This window comes from Dermochelys coriacea, chromosome 1 (assembly GCF_009764565.3).
Source record: "Dermochelys coriacea isolate rDerCor1 chromosome 1, rDerCor1.pri.v4, whole genome shotgun sequence".
Taxonomy (NCBI): Eukaryota; Metazoa; Chordata; order Testudines; family Dermochelyidae; genus Dermochelys; species Dermochelys coriacea.
This window is the reverse complement of record NC_050068.2, coordinates 56,780,253-56,794,933: the sequence shown is the minus strand read 5'-3', so window position 1 is coordinate 56,794,933 and position 14,681 is coordinate 56,780,253. Positions and strand designations below refer to the sequence as shown.

Here is a 14,681-nt window from a genome sequence, read left to right as displayed (position 1 = left end):
CTGATAGCTGAAGACTCCTATAGGAAAATGGAGTCCCTGAATCAGATCCGGAGACAATACTCTATTAGGAACTCCAGCAGCTGAGAATGGTGTGGACTGGACTTCTCACCAGGGTTTTGCCCCTACGCTTTGGGATAGGGTTGCCAACTTTCTAATCTCACAAAACTGAACACCCCTGCCCTGCCCCTTCCCCGAGGGCCTTCTGCTGCCCCACCCCTTCTCTGAGGTCCCACCCCCTGCTTGCTCCATCCCCCTTCCCTCTGTCGCTCACTCTCTCCCACCCTTACTCACTTTAACCGGGCTGGGGCAAGGGGTTGCGGTATGGGGGGTGAGGTCTCCAGCTTGGGGTGTGGGCTCTGGGGTGGGGCCAGGGAAGAGGAGTTTGGGTTGCAGGAGGGGCTCAGGGCTGGGGCAGGGGTTGGGGCGTGGGTTCCGGGAGGGAGTCGGAGTGTAGGAGGAGACTCCGGGCTGGGGCAGGGGATTGGGGTGCAGGAGGGGGTTTGAGGTGCAGGGTCCCGGCAGCGCTTACTGTGGCTCCCAGGAAGCGGCTACCAAGTTCCCATGGCCCCATGCTGCATGGGTGATCAGGGAGTCTCTGCCCTCACACCCGCAGGTGCCACCCCCGCAGCTCCCTTTGCTCACAGTTCCTGGCCAATGGGAGCTGTGGAGCTGGCCCTCGGGGCGGGGGCAATGCATGGAGCCTCCCTGGCCGACTTGGGGCCGCAAGGACCTGGTGGCTGCTTCTGGGAGCCACGCGAAACCAGAACAGGTAGGGAGCCTGCCTTAGCTCCTGGCCCCCACTGTGCCGCCAACTGGACTTTTAGTGGCCCATTCGGCTGTGCCGACTGGAGCTGCCAGGGTCCCTTTTCATCCGGGCTTTCTGGTCGAAAACTGGACACCTGGCAACCCTACTTTTGAGGTGACTGACCTTTGGTTAGTAGGCTTAGTCTTCTGGCTGAGTAGCAGTCTAGTAAATTTTTCAAGCCCTGCTTATCCATGCAAACATCTCTAGTAATTGGAGAAATGAATTTGGGGGTTGATTGTATCCTCTGAAGAATTCTCCTTTCTTTTGTTGCAGCCAATATCTATCTACTTGTGGTGAAAGCTTTCTTTTGATCAAACCAAACTGCATCCCAAACCTTCCTCTTCTCCCAGTGCAGTCTTTCTTGATTTTTCTGCCTTTCATGTATCCACTGGTATCCTCGACCTCCCTCTGAACGGTTCTTCCCGACTATCTATTTTTTTTACCGGTTTCCTACCTTTCTTAACAGTCTGGTACCTTGTGTGATAGCACCATGAGAATTGAGGAGAACTTACTGTTCAGCCACTTTGGTAATATAGTGCTAAGCATGGGAAAATTGTTGTGTCCTTTAGTTCTCACGAAGTATTTTTACCTTTCATCACCAAACTAATCGAGTCTGCAGGTCTGGCAAATATCAATTCTAACGTTTTCCCCTTCTAAGTATCCACCTGCTTTCTCATTTCATATGCTAAGAGTGTAAGATCTCTGCACCAGAGAATTGGTTTCTGTTACATAAATTATTAGGTGCTTAGCATAATGGGCCTGATCCCTGATTGGGGCATTTAGGGGCTACTGCAATACAAGATAAGTCTCACATTTTTCTTTTGATAAATCCTAATTTCTTAGCGCCTCCTCTCCCCCCAAAAAAAAGAAAGAAAAGAAGAAGAAATTGCCATAATTTAAATAGATATTGAGCATTGGATCTGGAAATACAGATTATGTAATCAAAAGTAGATTATAAATGATTTTTATGGCAATGATTTTTAAGAGTTACCTCCATGTTCTTATAATATTTCAATTTTGTGCTGAATACCCCAATAGCAACGTAAAGGGCATTCACACATTTTATTCTTCCCTGCACCCGAACTTCTTAAACTAAGTTTAAACAAATGCTGACTGGCCTTTGGCTTTGGGCTGAGGAGAGTGAGCATTTAAGAAACTCTTCTAAAACTGAGGATATTCTGACGCTTTACTCTGTAAGTCACCCTCAATACTGCTTTCCCCCCCCCCATGCACACACAAAAAGTGACAGGTTTTTTTAAAAGCAAGTTTTGTAGGAGTTGGGGAAGTGAAATGTAACTTTCTGGTTCAATTTTAACATTGTCTGCCATATTGAAATTTCACAAAACAGATCAAATTCATCTCTGAAAATTGCATTTCTGTAATAAGACTTAAGTTTTGAATTAGTACTCAAATCATTATCAGCAGATATTAAAGACCATTGTCAGGTTTAGCTAACATTCCTTTTCAGTGTTTACGCCAAGACTGTGAAACTGATTTTGTCTTGACATTGAGCAACTTTTGTCTGATGATCAGATACTAGAACAGACTTAAGCAATTAGTGGCTGAACTGGTAGTGTGTGCAACATGCATAGCAGCCCAGCTGAGACCCGCTTTGAAACTCCTTGGGCAAAAAAAGCCTTCTGTCACTGAGCCAGGGCAAGCTATACTAAGCTTATCTCGAATGGAAGTTACTCTTGGCATGGTTTACTGTAACCTCTTCCCCATTTGACTAATGATGGTGGGATGGAAATAGTTCTTATAAAGTCCCTCAAATATTTTTTCCCTGTCCTTTCCATAGGATGTGATGGAGCTCTTAGAGGAAGACCTCACCTGTCCCATTTGTTGTGGCTTGTTTGAAGATCCTCGGGTTTTACCTTGTTCTCACAACTTTTGCAAGAAGTGTTTGGAGGGAATCCTAGAGGGAAATGTCCGCAGTGTGGTTTGGAGACCACCCCCCATTTTCAAGTGTCCTACCTGCCGTAAAGAAACTCCTGTTTCAGGAATCAACAATTTACAAGTCAACTACTCCCTGAAAGGTATTGTGGAGAAGTATAACAAAATAAAAGTAACTCCCAAAATGCCTATGTGTAAGGTGCACAGTGGGCAGCCCCTCAACATTTTCTGCCGGACCGATATGCAGCTGATATGTGGTGTCTGTGCCACTCGAGGTGACCACACAAAGCATGTATTTTGCTCCATTGAAGATGCCTATTCGCAGGAGAAGTGTGCTTTTGAAACCCTGTTTCAAGGCTTTGAAACATGGCGTTGTGGAGATGCGCTCTCCCGGCTAGACACCTTGGAAACAAGCAAGAGGAAAGCGCTGCAGATGCTGACAAAGGATTCAGACAAAGTGAAAGAGTTCTTTGAGAAGCTGCAGCACACACTGGAGCAGAAAAGAAATGAGATTCTGTCGGACTTTGAGACCATGAAGCTTGCAGTGATGCAGGCCTATGATCCAGAAATCAATAAACTGAACACAATTCTACAAGAGCAACGAATGGCTTTTAACATTGCAGAAGCCTTTAAGGATGTGTCTGAGCCCATTATATTTCTGCAACAGATGCAGGAGTTCAGGGAAAAAATCAAAGTGATCAAGGAAACCCCTTTGCCTTGTTCCAGTGTAGACATCAATCCCACAATAAAGAACTTTGATACCAGCCAGTGGAATGGTGTAAAACTAGTAGATGTGGACAAGCTTTCTTTGCCTCAGGAAAACAGCATGCTTAATTTCAAGATTCCCTCAGTCTTTTCACGCACATTTGTAGTGACTTCTCTGATTTGCTTATTTATCCTTGCAGCCGCCAGAATGACCTTTGTGGAATCTGTCTTTGACAATCTTCAGTGCTGGAAAACTCAACTTTTTACAATTGGCTCATCCTATCTGGCAGACACTGCAGAGATAGCTGACCATGCCGTGTTTTACTGGGAGCAAATGACAGATGGAGCTTCACTTCTAAGTGAAAAGTGCAAAAATTACACACTAGTGGTATTGGATAATGTTGCACAATTTGTGTGCAAATATAAACTCTTATAATGTCCGCTACCAAAGCACAAATTCAGAAGCCCAAGAAGTGAACAGAACTCTGGTGCAGAAAACGTAACAGTGCATGCACAGTTTTAAAAAAAAATCTCTGGCTTCTGAGGGAAGCATTTAAGACTTGGAATGTTTACTGAGTTATTTATATTGTTCGTGTAGTTCAAGCACGGATAGGCTGGAAGGTGAAACCGAACTTTGGAGAAACATACTTTTGCTTCTGAGATCTTATTCCCAAAAACATTTTGAAATCATGCACTTCCTTGCTCTAACCAAAATATAAGGCAAAACTAACAATATGTATAGTCAAATATTAATATAACTGTATGAGTGATTTTACATGTCCTAGAGTAAAAAGTGCTGATCCCTAAATGCATCAACATTTTGTTGTTGTGGGAGGTTCTTTGAAATTAGGAAGGACACTTCTGATTGCTAAGAGAGGTGGGCTGCAAAGTTTGCCTAAGACTGGCCATCCATTGCAAAATACAGAGTAGTACTTTTATCTCTTTGGAATCTCTTCATAATTGAAGATGTTAAATTTCACTGATTCCTCATCCTGGGTATAAGCAGTGCTATATATACATTGAATATTGATTACAGGGTTTAGTTTAAAAAAAAAAAAGTCTTCAGGGCGGTGGTCTCGAACAGATTGCAATAGGAAAGAGAAATAAGCAGAAGTGAGTGGGGCAGAACTAGCTGCAAGGTGCTCTTATATGCTGTGCAATGACACTTTTCCAGCTACAGTCCTGTCAAGGGATTGAGCTATCTTCATGTTGGATTCATGGTTTGTTTTTAAAAGCCACCTGCAACTCTGTGTCTTTCTACAAAGTGCCTCTAATGTAAAGAGCTATTGGGAAATGCACCCACTTGCTCACAATTGGGGATACAGTGCATCTCATTGTGGCAGTGAGGGTAAAATACTTATATGGTGAATGCATGGACTAGGGAGTTTTCTCCATTCCCTTCCCCTTGGTGGTGGTGGTGGTGGTGGTAGGAAGTAAGAACAGAGCTTGCTTTAAGGTGAAAGAATGACAGTTCCACCCTGCTCAACAGCCAGGAAGCAAACCTCCCTAAAAATGCAATCTTTTGAGCAATGTGAAGCCGGTGGAGGGGGGAGCATCTCTTCTCTGCCTCCCCACATCAGTCAATCATGACTTCAACAGCTGGAGAGATGGTTGCTGCCGGTAAACCTGCTGTGTAATCACATCCATTAACATTGGCCTTGTTGTGTTAGGAAACTCCTTAGCCCTGAGATAGGTCATGCTCCTTTTCTCTGCTCTGCCGTTGGAGCATGGGTTGGCATACATGTGCTACCTTTAATCTAGCTAGCACATCCAAAAATAGCAGTGATGACATGGCAGCATGGGCAATACAAGTATGTATCCAGGGGCCCAGGCAGACTTGTATAGCTTCAACTGAAACCTGTGGTTCTCTGACTTCTCTGCTATTCTCAGCACTACTAGCTAAATTAAAGTTGGTGTGGGTATGTCAGCCCATGTGGCAATTGCACCTCCAGTTGCAGTGTAGACTTACTCCGTGTCATTCCATTGGCTGCAGTACACCTGGGAAGAATTAGTTTAGTGAGTTTCATGACTTAACTCTAGGATAATTGAATATAGAAAGAAATAGTAAATCATTACCATATCTCTGTATGGATATTTCATACAAACATATTAATAATCAAATCCTTTCAGATCAGAAACATTTTGTGAAATACACTTCCAACTTCTCTGAAATGTTCTCATTTCAGAGCATGATTGTGGAGTTGCCTTAAAGTACATTGAACATTTCTTTTAGCAGTTGGTCACCCACAGTGGTATGGAAATGAAATCATCTTGTGGTGCTGTAAAACTCAAATATTTATACTGAATGTCTTGCTTTTGGGGATAGTTCTTGGTTTTTATCAGGATTTTTCAAAACTTAGAGTCAGTCAACTATTTTTCAACAGGCTTTGGAAGCTGTTCATGTTTTATTTTTTTTATTTTTGTTTCAAGAGTCCAAGTTCCCAAGCAACCAGGACCTGTAAACAGCTATTTTTAATTGTATTTATGCTTCTTGTTGCCTGGGAACCCTACCGGTGCTACACACCTCACCCAAACATACAGTAAGATTACTGAATGATACTTGCAGTCCCAGTTGATTTGCAGTTTAGGAATAGTTTGGTTAGAAAGACATAGGTCAGTGTTAATCTTGATCGGTGGAGAGACAATATGAGCAATCAAGAAGTGGCCATTCTGAATGTGGGAGGCTCAAAATTTACAACATGGGCTTCCACCCTGCAACGGTTCCCAGAGTCCAGGTTAGCACGGATATTGAATGGCAATGACCATGAATTCAGGCTGGTGAATGGACAATTCTTTGTGGACAGAGATGGAACTTTGTTTAATTACATCCTAGATTTTTTGAGGACACTCCAGCTTTCTCTGCCCACTGACTTTTCAGACTATCAGAGGCTGCAAAGAGAAGCAGACTTCTATGAGCTCCACTCCCTGGCTGATCTCCTGAGCCAGGAAAACTTGCTGAAGCCAAGACCAGAGATCTTGGAAGTGCGCTTCTTGCTCCAGGAAACTCGGGCCTTTTTTCGAGTCTTTGGCTCTTGCAGCAACACTGTTGAGGTACTGGCTGGACAGGTCACTGTGTTTACAGAGCAGTCCGTGAGACAGAACTGGAATAATAATCCTTTCCCTTCTCAGAAGCTCCTCACTCCACTTCCTTTGGAGAGACCTTCTTATCATGACCTGGTTTTTCAATGTGGCACTGACTATTCTGCTGGTGACCAGTTAGTGGCAAGGTATTCACCTTGTGTGGCTTTTCTTTCTTGAAATAATTCCAAGACTTCTACTTCATAAAATACATGCAATTTGCTACACTGTGATGAGATCATGAGATAATCAATTGATGGTTCAATGCCAAGAGGTGACTGATTTAACTCCTATTATACTGATCTAACTTGTAAGTTTCCTTAACTTTTTAATGGATTTTTAAAAATATCTTATTCTCCTAATTCATTTGACCTTCCTCTCACCTTTTTGCTCTTTCTATATTTCTGATGTGTCTGTCCAATGGGATGGCTGAGTCATACCGAGAAGCCATTGGAAAATGCAAAATTAAAATACAGGAGAAGAACCACTTGCCAGCAGTAATATTTTTGTGCTCTTGATTCTCTGCCTAGATAGATCCTGCTGTTTGTCCTATATGTAACTGCCTCGATGTTCTGTCAGCCAAGTGACCTATCCGAAAGGGTTCACCTCTCCTGTAGTAGGCAGAATGTTTGATAACTGAAAATGAAGCCTGTGAGTTATCTGAAGTAATAATGGGCAATCCGTGAAGATGTTCCTAATTGGCTGAACTGATTACTAATGGTAGAAAATACTTTATCTTAACCACCTCTCCTTTGAGATGTTTAACTCGGAGCATGCAGGGTACCTTTTTTTTTTTTTTTTTTTTTGCTGAGGAAAGAAGGAAGCTGACCTCTCTCATTAGTGAAGTTGCTAAGTCTGAATGTGGGCTAATACAAGTTTTGAAAATTATAAAATGAGTTTTGTCACACGTGCCATTCCCTTGTGCGCATAAGCATCCATAATGCTTGTAACCTACAGACTGGGAAAACTATGAATAAATAGGAAAACTTTCCCACAAGAACTTTATCCAAGATAAATGTGGAATAAGCTGGGGAAAAGAGAAGGGGAAGATAATTAAAATGGCTACAAACACACCCTGTAGATTTCATTTTGGAGAAGGGGAGAACAGAATGATGGAAGTGGGAATGGAAAACAAAGGTGGAGTTAAGATAATGGACTTTCCTTGTTCCTTAACTATAGATGTGGGTTTTTGTTTTGAAGAATATAAATTGTATACACTACATGAGTTTGGAGGGAGAGTGGGGGCTTAAGATCTTGGTCCTCTTGCCATTGATCTTTCAATGGGAAATCAGTGACCTCTATGCTAGCCACATCAGGCTCTAGTTACATAGTTTATAATGGTTTTTAGAAGCTCTAAAGAGTGGCTTTATTATACAGCTGGAAATTGTCTCCATACAAGAAAAGATAACCTAGTTTATCGTCTGTGGCTCTTGGAATGCCTGGATTTTTTTTATGGACACTTCACTGGAATAGTTCCAGTAGGGTTATTCTTTCTTGAAATATATAAATTAAACAATTAAGAGAATGCTGGATTTAAAAAATTCAGTAGGGTTTATCTTTATATTTTGACTTTTCTTTAGCTGAATAATTGTAAGAAGCTCATCCTGGGCTTTCTCACATAGCACACATAAGATGGCACTTAAATGGTATATAACTTGTGGTTTATTGGACTAACTGTGCATCAATGTAGGTTATGGCAACTTAAAAACAGTGTGATGTAGTCTTTTATAACCTCTTTTTTCTGACTGATTAATCAAGCTACACTTTTCTGTTGAACTGCAGAGGAAAAATCTTACAAACTTATCTCTAATCAATGATTTGTGGTTGTATGGAATCTTTACCTTTTAGTGCTTCTTCTGGACCTTTTGTACTTTTTTCATGAACTATGGAGCAATTCTGCCTGTCAATTTATGCTACTTTCTAACTGTATTTTTACATGGCTTTTGTTCCTTGAGGTGTCTGGATGAATTTTTAAACCTCCTGTACTTTATTCCAAGTAAAATCAGTTTACTTTAGTTGTAAATAATTTTCATAACTGTAACTAAAAAAAGCTGCTATGCAAGGTAAACGACCAATAAACTTCCCTGTTAGTAGGGAAAGGTGCTTTGTAATGAAGAGTGCTGCTATGTAAATGAACCCAGTTATGCTGACCTTGCACCAATTTGACTCTTCTTATCTGAGAAACTGCTGTACGTTAAGCATTATGTCAGTCATTTCCCCTCCATTAAATTAAACAAAATTTAAGAGTTATTACAATCACTTGTAAGGAAAAAGTGAACTTCATAGTGGGAAAAACAAAGTGTCTATTCTGTAAAAATATCATTGGTTAAACTGAAAGAACTGTGCTTTTAATGAGGTAAAGAATTAATATATTTAGAAAACAAACTAGAGTTGTCAATTAATCAGTTGACTCGCATGATTAACTCAAAAATTAGTTGCGATTAATTACAGTTTTAATCGCACTGTTAATAGAATACCAATTGAAATTTATTAAATATTTTTGAATGTTTTTCTACATTTTCATATATATTGTATTCTGTTTGTAATTGAAATCAAAGTGCATATTATTTTTGATAAATATTTGCACTGTAAAAATGATACACAAAAGAAATTGTATTTTTCAGTTCACCTCCTAAAAGTACTGTAGTGCAATCTAAGTCCACTCTGTCCTACTTCTTGTTCAGCCAATTGCTAAAGACAAACTAGTTTGCAGACTTTGACTCCCTCAGGGAACAGATGGCCAGGATCCCCTGGGGGACTAACATGAAAGGGAAGGGAGTCCAGGAGAGCTGGCTGTATTTCAAGGAATCCCTGTTGAGGTTACAGGGACAAACCATCCCGATGAGTCGAAAGAATAGTAAATATGGCAGGCGACCAGCTTGGCTTAATGGTGAAATCCTAGCGGATCTTAAACATAAAAAAGAAGCTTACAAGAAGTGGAAGGTTGGACATATGACCAGGGAAGAGTATAAAAATATTGCTCGGGCATGTAGGAAAGATATCAGGAGGGCCAAATCGCACCTGGAGCTGCAGCTAGCAAGAGATGTCAAGAGTAACAAGAAGGGTTTCTTCAGGTATGTTGGCAACAAGAAGAAAGCCAAGGAAAGTGTGGGCCCCTTACTGAATGAGGGAGGCAAGCTAGTGACAGAGGATGTGGAAAAAGCTAATGTACTCAATGCTTTTTTTGCCTCTGTTTTCACTAACAAGGTCAGCTCCCAGACTGCTGTGCTGGGCATCACAAAATGGGGAAGAGATGGCCAGCCCTCTGTAGAGATAGAGGTGGTTAGGGACTATTTAGAAAAGCTGGACGTGCACAAGTCCATGGGGCCGGACGAATTGCATCCGAGAGTGCTGAGGGAATTGGCGGCTGTGATTGCAGAGCCCTTGGCCATTATCTTTGAAAACTCGTGGCGAACGGGGGAAGTCCCGGATGACTGGAAAAAGGCTAATGTAGTGCCCATCTTTAAAAAAGGGAAGAAGGAGGATCCTGGGAACTACAGGCCGGTCAGCCTCACCTCAGTCCCTGGAAAAATCATGGAGCAGGTCCTCAAAGAATCAATCCTGAAGCACTTAGAGGAGAGGAAAGTGATCAGGAACAGTCAGCATGGATTCACCAAGGGAAGGTCATGCCTGACTAATCTAATCGCCTTTTATGATGAGATTACTGGTTCTGTGGATGAAGGGAAAGCAGTGGATGTATTGTTTCTTGACTTTAGCAAAGCTTTTGACACGGTCTCCCACAGCATTCTTGTCAGCAAGATAAGGAAGTATGGGCTGGATGAATGCACTATAAGGTGGGTAGAAAGCTGGCTAGATTGTCGGGCTCAACGGGTAGTGATCAATGGCTCCATGTCTAGTTGGCAGCCGGTGTCAAGTGGAGTGCCCCAGGGGTCGGTCCTGGGGCCCGTTTTGTTCAATATCTTCATAAATGATCTGGAGGATGGTGTGGATTGCACTCTCAGCAAATTTGCGGATGATACTAAACTGGGAGGAGTGGTAGATACGCTGGAGGGGAGGGATAGGATACAGAAGGACCTAGACAAATTGGAAGATTGGGCCAAAAGAAATCTAATGAGGTTCAATAAGGATAAGTGCAGGGTCCTGCACTTAGGATGGAAGAATCCAATGCACCGCTACAGACTAGGGACCGAATGGCTCGGCAGCAGTTCTGCGGAAAAGGACCTAGGGGTGACAGTGGACGAGAAGCTGGATATGAGTCAGCAGTGTGCCCTTGTTGCCAAGAAGGCCAATGGCATTTTGGGATGTATAAGTAGGGGCATAGCGAGCAGATCGAGGGACGTGATCGTTCCCCTCTATTCGACACTGGTGAGGCCTCATCTGGAGTACTGTGTCCAGTTTTGGGCCCCACACTACAAGAAGGATGTGGATAAATTGGAAAGAGTACAGCGAAGGGCAACAAAAATGATTAGGGGTCTAGAGCACATGACTTATGAGGAGAGGCTGAGGGAGCTGGGATTGTTTAGTCTGCAGAAGAGAAGAATGAGGGGGGATTTGATAGCTGCTTTCAACTACCTGAAAGGGGGTTTCAAAGAGGATGGCTCTAGACTGTTCTCAATGGTAGCAGATGACAGAACGAGGAGTAATGGTCTCAAGTTGCAATGGGGGAGGTTTAGATTGGATATTAGGAAAAACTTTTTCACTAAGAGGGTGGTGAAACACTGGAATGCGTTACCTAGGGAGGTGGTAGAATCTCCTTCCTTAGAGGTTTTTAAGGTCAGGCTTGACAAAGCCCTGGCTAGGATGATTTAACTGGGACTTGGTCCTGCTTTGAGCAGGGGGTTGGACTAGATGACCTGGGGGGTCCCTTCCAACCCTGATATTCTATGATTCTATGATTAGTTTGTTTTATATTTTCAGGAGATAATGCTGCCCTCTCTTTATTTACGACGTCACCAGAAAGTGAGAACAGGCGTTTGCATTGCACTTTTGTAGCTGGCATTGCAAGGTATTTATGGGCCAGATATGCTAAACATTTGCATGCCCCTTCATGCTTCAGCCACCATTCCAGAGGACATGCTTTCATGCTGATGACACTTGTTAAAAAAAAAAATGCGTTCATTAAATTTGTGACTGAACTCCTTTGGGGAAAATTGTATGTCTCCTGCTCTGTTTTACCCGCATTCTGCCATATATTTCATTTATAGCAGCCTCGGATGATGACCCAGCACATGTTCGTTTTAAGAAAACTTTCACAGCAGATTTGACAAAACACAAAGAAGGTACCAATGTGAGATTTCTAAAGATAGCTACAGCACTCAACCCAAGGTTTAAGAATCTGAAGTACCTTTCAAAATCTGAGATGAGGTGTGGAGCATACTTTCAGAAGTCTTAAAAGAGCAACACTCTGCGGAAACTACAGAACCCGAACTACCAAAAAAAAAATCAACTTTCTGCTGGTGGCATCTGACTCGTACTGAAAATGAACATGTGTCGGTGCACACTGCTTTGGATTGTTATTGAGCAGAATCCGTCATCAGCATGGACGCATGTCCTCTGGAATGGTGGTTGAAGCATGAAGGGACATACGAATCTTTAGAGCATCTGGCACGTAAATATCTTGCAACTCCAGCTACAACAGTGCCATGCGAACACCTGTTCTCACTTTCAGGTGATGCTGTGAACAAGAAGCAGGCAGCATTATCTCCTGCAAATGTAAACAAACTTGTTTGTCTAAGCAATTGGCTGAACAAGAAGTAGGACTGGGAGTGGACTTGCAGGATCTAAAATTTTACATTTTTATTTTGAATGCAGTTTTTTTGATGCATAATTCTACAGTTGTAAGTTCAACTTTCATGATAAAGAGATTACCATACTTGCATTACCATACTTGTATTGGCTGAATTGAAAAATACTATCTCTTGTTTTTTTTACAGTGTAAATACTTGTAATAAAAATAAATATAAAACTGTGCATTTTGTATTCTGTGTTGTAATTGAAATCAATATATTTGAAAATGTAGAAAACATCAAAAAATATTTAAATGTTATATTATTGTTTAACAATGCGATTAATTGCGATTAAATCACGCGACAGCCCTAAAACTAATCTAGATTCTTGGCTAGTGTAAATCAGTACAGCTTTGTTGTAGTCAATGGGAGTCATGCTGACTTACATCAGCTGAGAATTTGGCCCTGTTACATAAATGGTTCCATCCTCCAAGAAGGATGTTAACTCGCAATTGCACTTCTTTCTCTAGGTACGACTCTATAAAACCTGATCATAGAAAGCTGATTAATGGAACTAACGTACTAGGCCTACTGGTTGACACGTTACTTAAAGAAGGATTTCACCTTGTAAGCACCAGAACAGTCTCCACTGAAGAAAGAGTTGAATGCTACAGTTTTGAAAGGATGAAGAGGCAAGAAACCCTTTTTCTCACTGCCAACCAAAGCCCAGAAAGCACTGGTGGAGCACAGATGAAGTTAACTCCAATGTACAAGCAGAAATGAAACCTGTTTCTTTACCACCTACCCTTTTGAATCTGGGAAGAGACACGTGTAGACACTACTAACCCCAGTATTTCTTTTTTTATTTGAAATTGTAACTATTGAGGATAGTAATTATTGAGGATGGTAACAACAGTCAATTTTTATATATTTCTCAAAAAATCAGTTTCCCTCCTTTTCCTGCAGTCATTTAACAGAGAAGCCAAGTTCTTGTTTTTTCTCTCTTAACCCTTTTCTGGAGCATGGGAGAATACTGATGCAATATTGAAATATGTAGTCCAGAATCAAGCAGTTAAACATGTGCAAAACAATTTCTAAAACTGAGATGGGCATAATGGAAAAAATGAAGCACTTTGGGAATAAAGGGAGTCCCTAAATAAAGGTTCTTGCATTCCATTGCAGAATATCACACAGGCAACTTTAAATATGACATTAGCAAGTGAAGTAGTAATAAACAGGGCCCACACAACCTTCTCTTCTCCTTCCTTTAGAAGGTTTTATAGATGGCTGGAGAAATCTAAATTTGAATGATTACATACTGTTTCTGCAAGCAAAAACTACAGAGACAATCTTTCAATTAAGTGAAAGCAGCATTGTGAAAATATCAGATATGCCCTGTCCCACTCTTTTTATCTATGAAACCACCATTAGTTTAGTGTATTATCTCCTCTTGCAGGATCCCCCAAGAAAAGAACCTATTAAACTGTCCCTCAATGCTCCGAACTTGATAAATGTAATATTAAAAAAGGTCTGCAATGCAATGCATGGCAGGCTCTCATGAAAGGTCAATTAATTAGTAGCATCCCAATTACAAAAATAAAAGACTAAATTATTCCTCAGAAGAAACAAATAGGCTGGAATTCTTAACTAAAATAGTTCAAAGAACTTTTCAGCACTTGCCAAATGCGAAAAACAGCTAGGATGAAGGGCTGGCAAAGGTGACTTTAAGACATGGTCACGCTGCAGTGCCAGACTGGCCTGCACCAGAAATTGGAGTAGTCTCTTGAATACTCTTAAATTACTCTGGTTTGTAGCAGTTCTAGGAATGTGGGAGTGTAGCAGGTTCTGGATCCATCCCTTCATCCTTGAAGTTTGTGACTATGCCAGGAAAGGGTGGTATAGTGGTGGACTCTGCCAAGTAAGGATTTCCCTACTCTGGTTAGGCCTATTAATGGCAACTTTTGGATGGTACAAAGGAGGTTGGGACAAGATCTGGCCCAATAGATCACTACTATTAAGGACTGGTTTCAGAGTAGCAGCCGTGTTAGTCTGTATTCGCAAAAAGAAAAGGAGTATTTGTGGCACCTTAGAGACTAACCAATTTATTTGAGCATAGGTTGCAAGTTGCATCCGATGAAGTGAGCTATAGCTTATGCTCAAATAAATTGGTTAGTCTCTAAGGTGCCACAAGTATTCCTTTTCTTTTTACTATTAAGGAGACATTACTGAGTTGCCAAGAAATCAAAGACCATTTTGGATGTTTGCATCTATGTGGCTTCTTGGTATTGAATTTTTATAAAAGTTACCATGAACATTTTCAGTCAAGAAGACAATCAATGACGGTAAGAAATGCAGATGAACATGACAACCCCCTTAATGGGCAAAGAAAGAAAATTGAGTTAAGACTGTACCCAAGGTCTATAACCAAAACAATACCTGATAAACAACAATGAAGTGTAGACTGACTAACTTTTAATAACCTTTTGTAATGGAAAATATTGTGTTGATTCACA

At 41.4% G+C, this 14,681-nt stretch overlaps 2 protein-coding genes and 1 long non-coding RNA gene across 6 annotated transcripts in view; all 3 read left to right on the top strand.

Annotated features, from left to right (window-relative positions):
• Positions 1–8,770, top strand: part of TRIM13 (tripartite motif containing 13) — a 12,555-nt gene extending 3,785 nt beyond the window's left edge. For both annotated transcript variants that reach the window (XM_043504485.1, XM_038387873.2), the window contains exon 2: positions 2,604–8,770. In XM_043504485.1, the coding sequence (XP_043360420.1) occupies positions 2,610–3,839 (1,230 nt within the window). In that variant the 5' untranslated portion in view covers positions 2,604–2,609 and the 3' untranslated portion in view covers positions 3,840–8,770. The remainder of the gene's footprint in view (positions 1–2,603) is intronic.
• LOC122457941 overlaps positions 1–14,681 on the top strand; it is a 26,191-nt gene extending 11,510 nt beyond the window's left edge. The window contains exon 2 of the long non-coding RNA XR_006277718.1: positions 14,350–14,681. This is a non-coding gene — a long non-coding RNA (uncharacterized LOC122457941). The remainder of the gene's footprint in view (positions 1–14,349) is intronic.
• KCNRG (potassium channel regulator) lies at positions 6,050–13,113 on the top strand. Of its 3 annotated transcripts, none has more exons than XM_043504489.1 (3): positions 6,050–6,454; positions 6,536–6,630; positions 12,699–13,113. In XM_043504489.1, exons 1-3 carry the CDS (start codon positions 6,050–6,052, stop codon positions 12,949–12,951), a joined length of 753 nt encoding a protein of 250 aa, XP_043360424.1. In that variant the 3' UTR covers positions 12,952–13,113. The 3 variants fall into 3 exon arrangements, with proteins under 3 accessions (XP_043360424.1, XP_043360423.1, XP_038243802.1); XM_043504488.1 differs by having other exon boundaries at positions 6,533–6,630; XM_038387874.2 differs by having other exon boundaries at positions 6,050–6,630.

Excerpts from the sequence above, each read along its gene's own strand:
- KCNRG (XM_038387874.2), top strand. The coding sequence starts at position 6,050 with ATGAGCAATCAAGAAGTGGCCATTCTGAATGTGGGAGGCTCAAAATTT. Across the intron at positions 6,631-12,698 it reads GGTGACCAGTTAGTGGCAAG|GTACGACTCTATAAAACCTG; the intron begins GTATTCACCTTG and ends TTCTTTCTCTAG.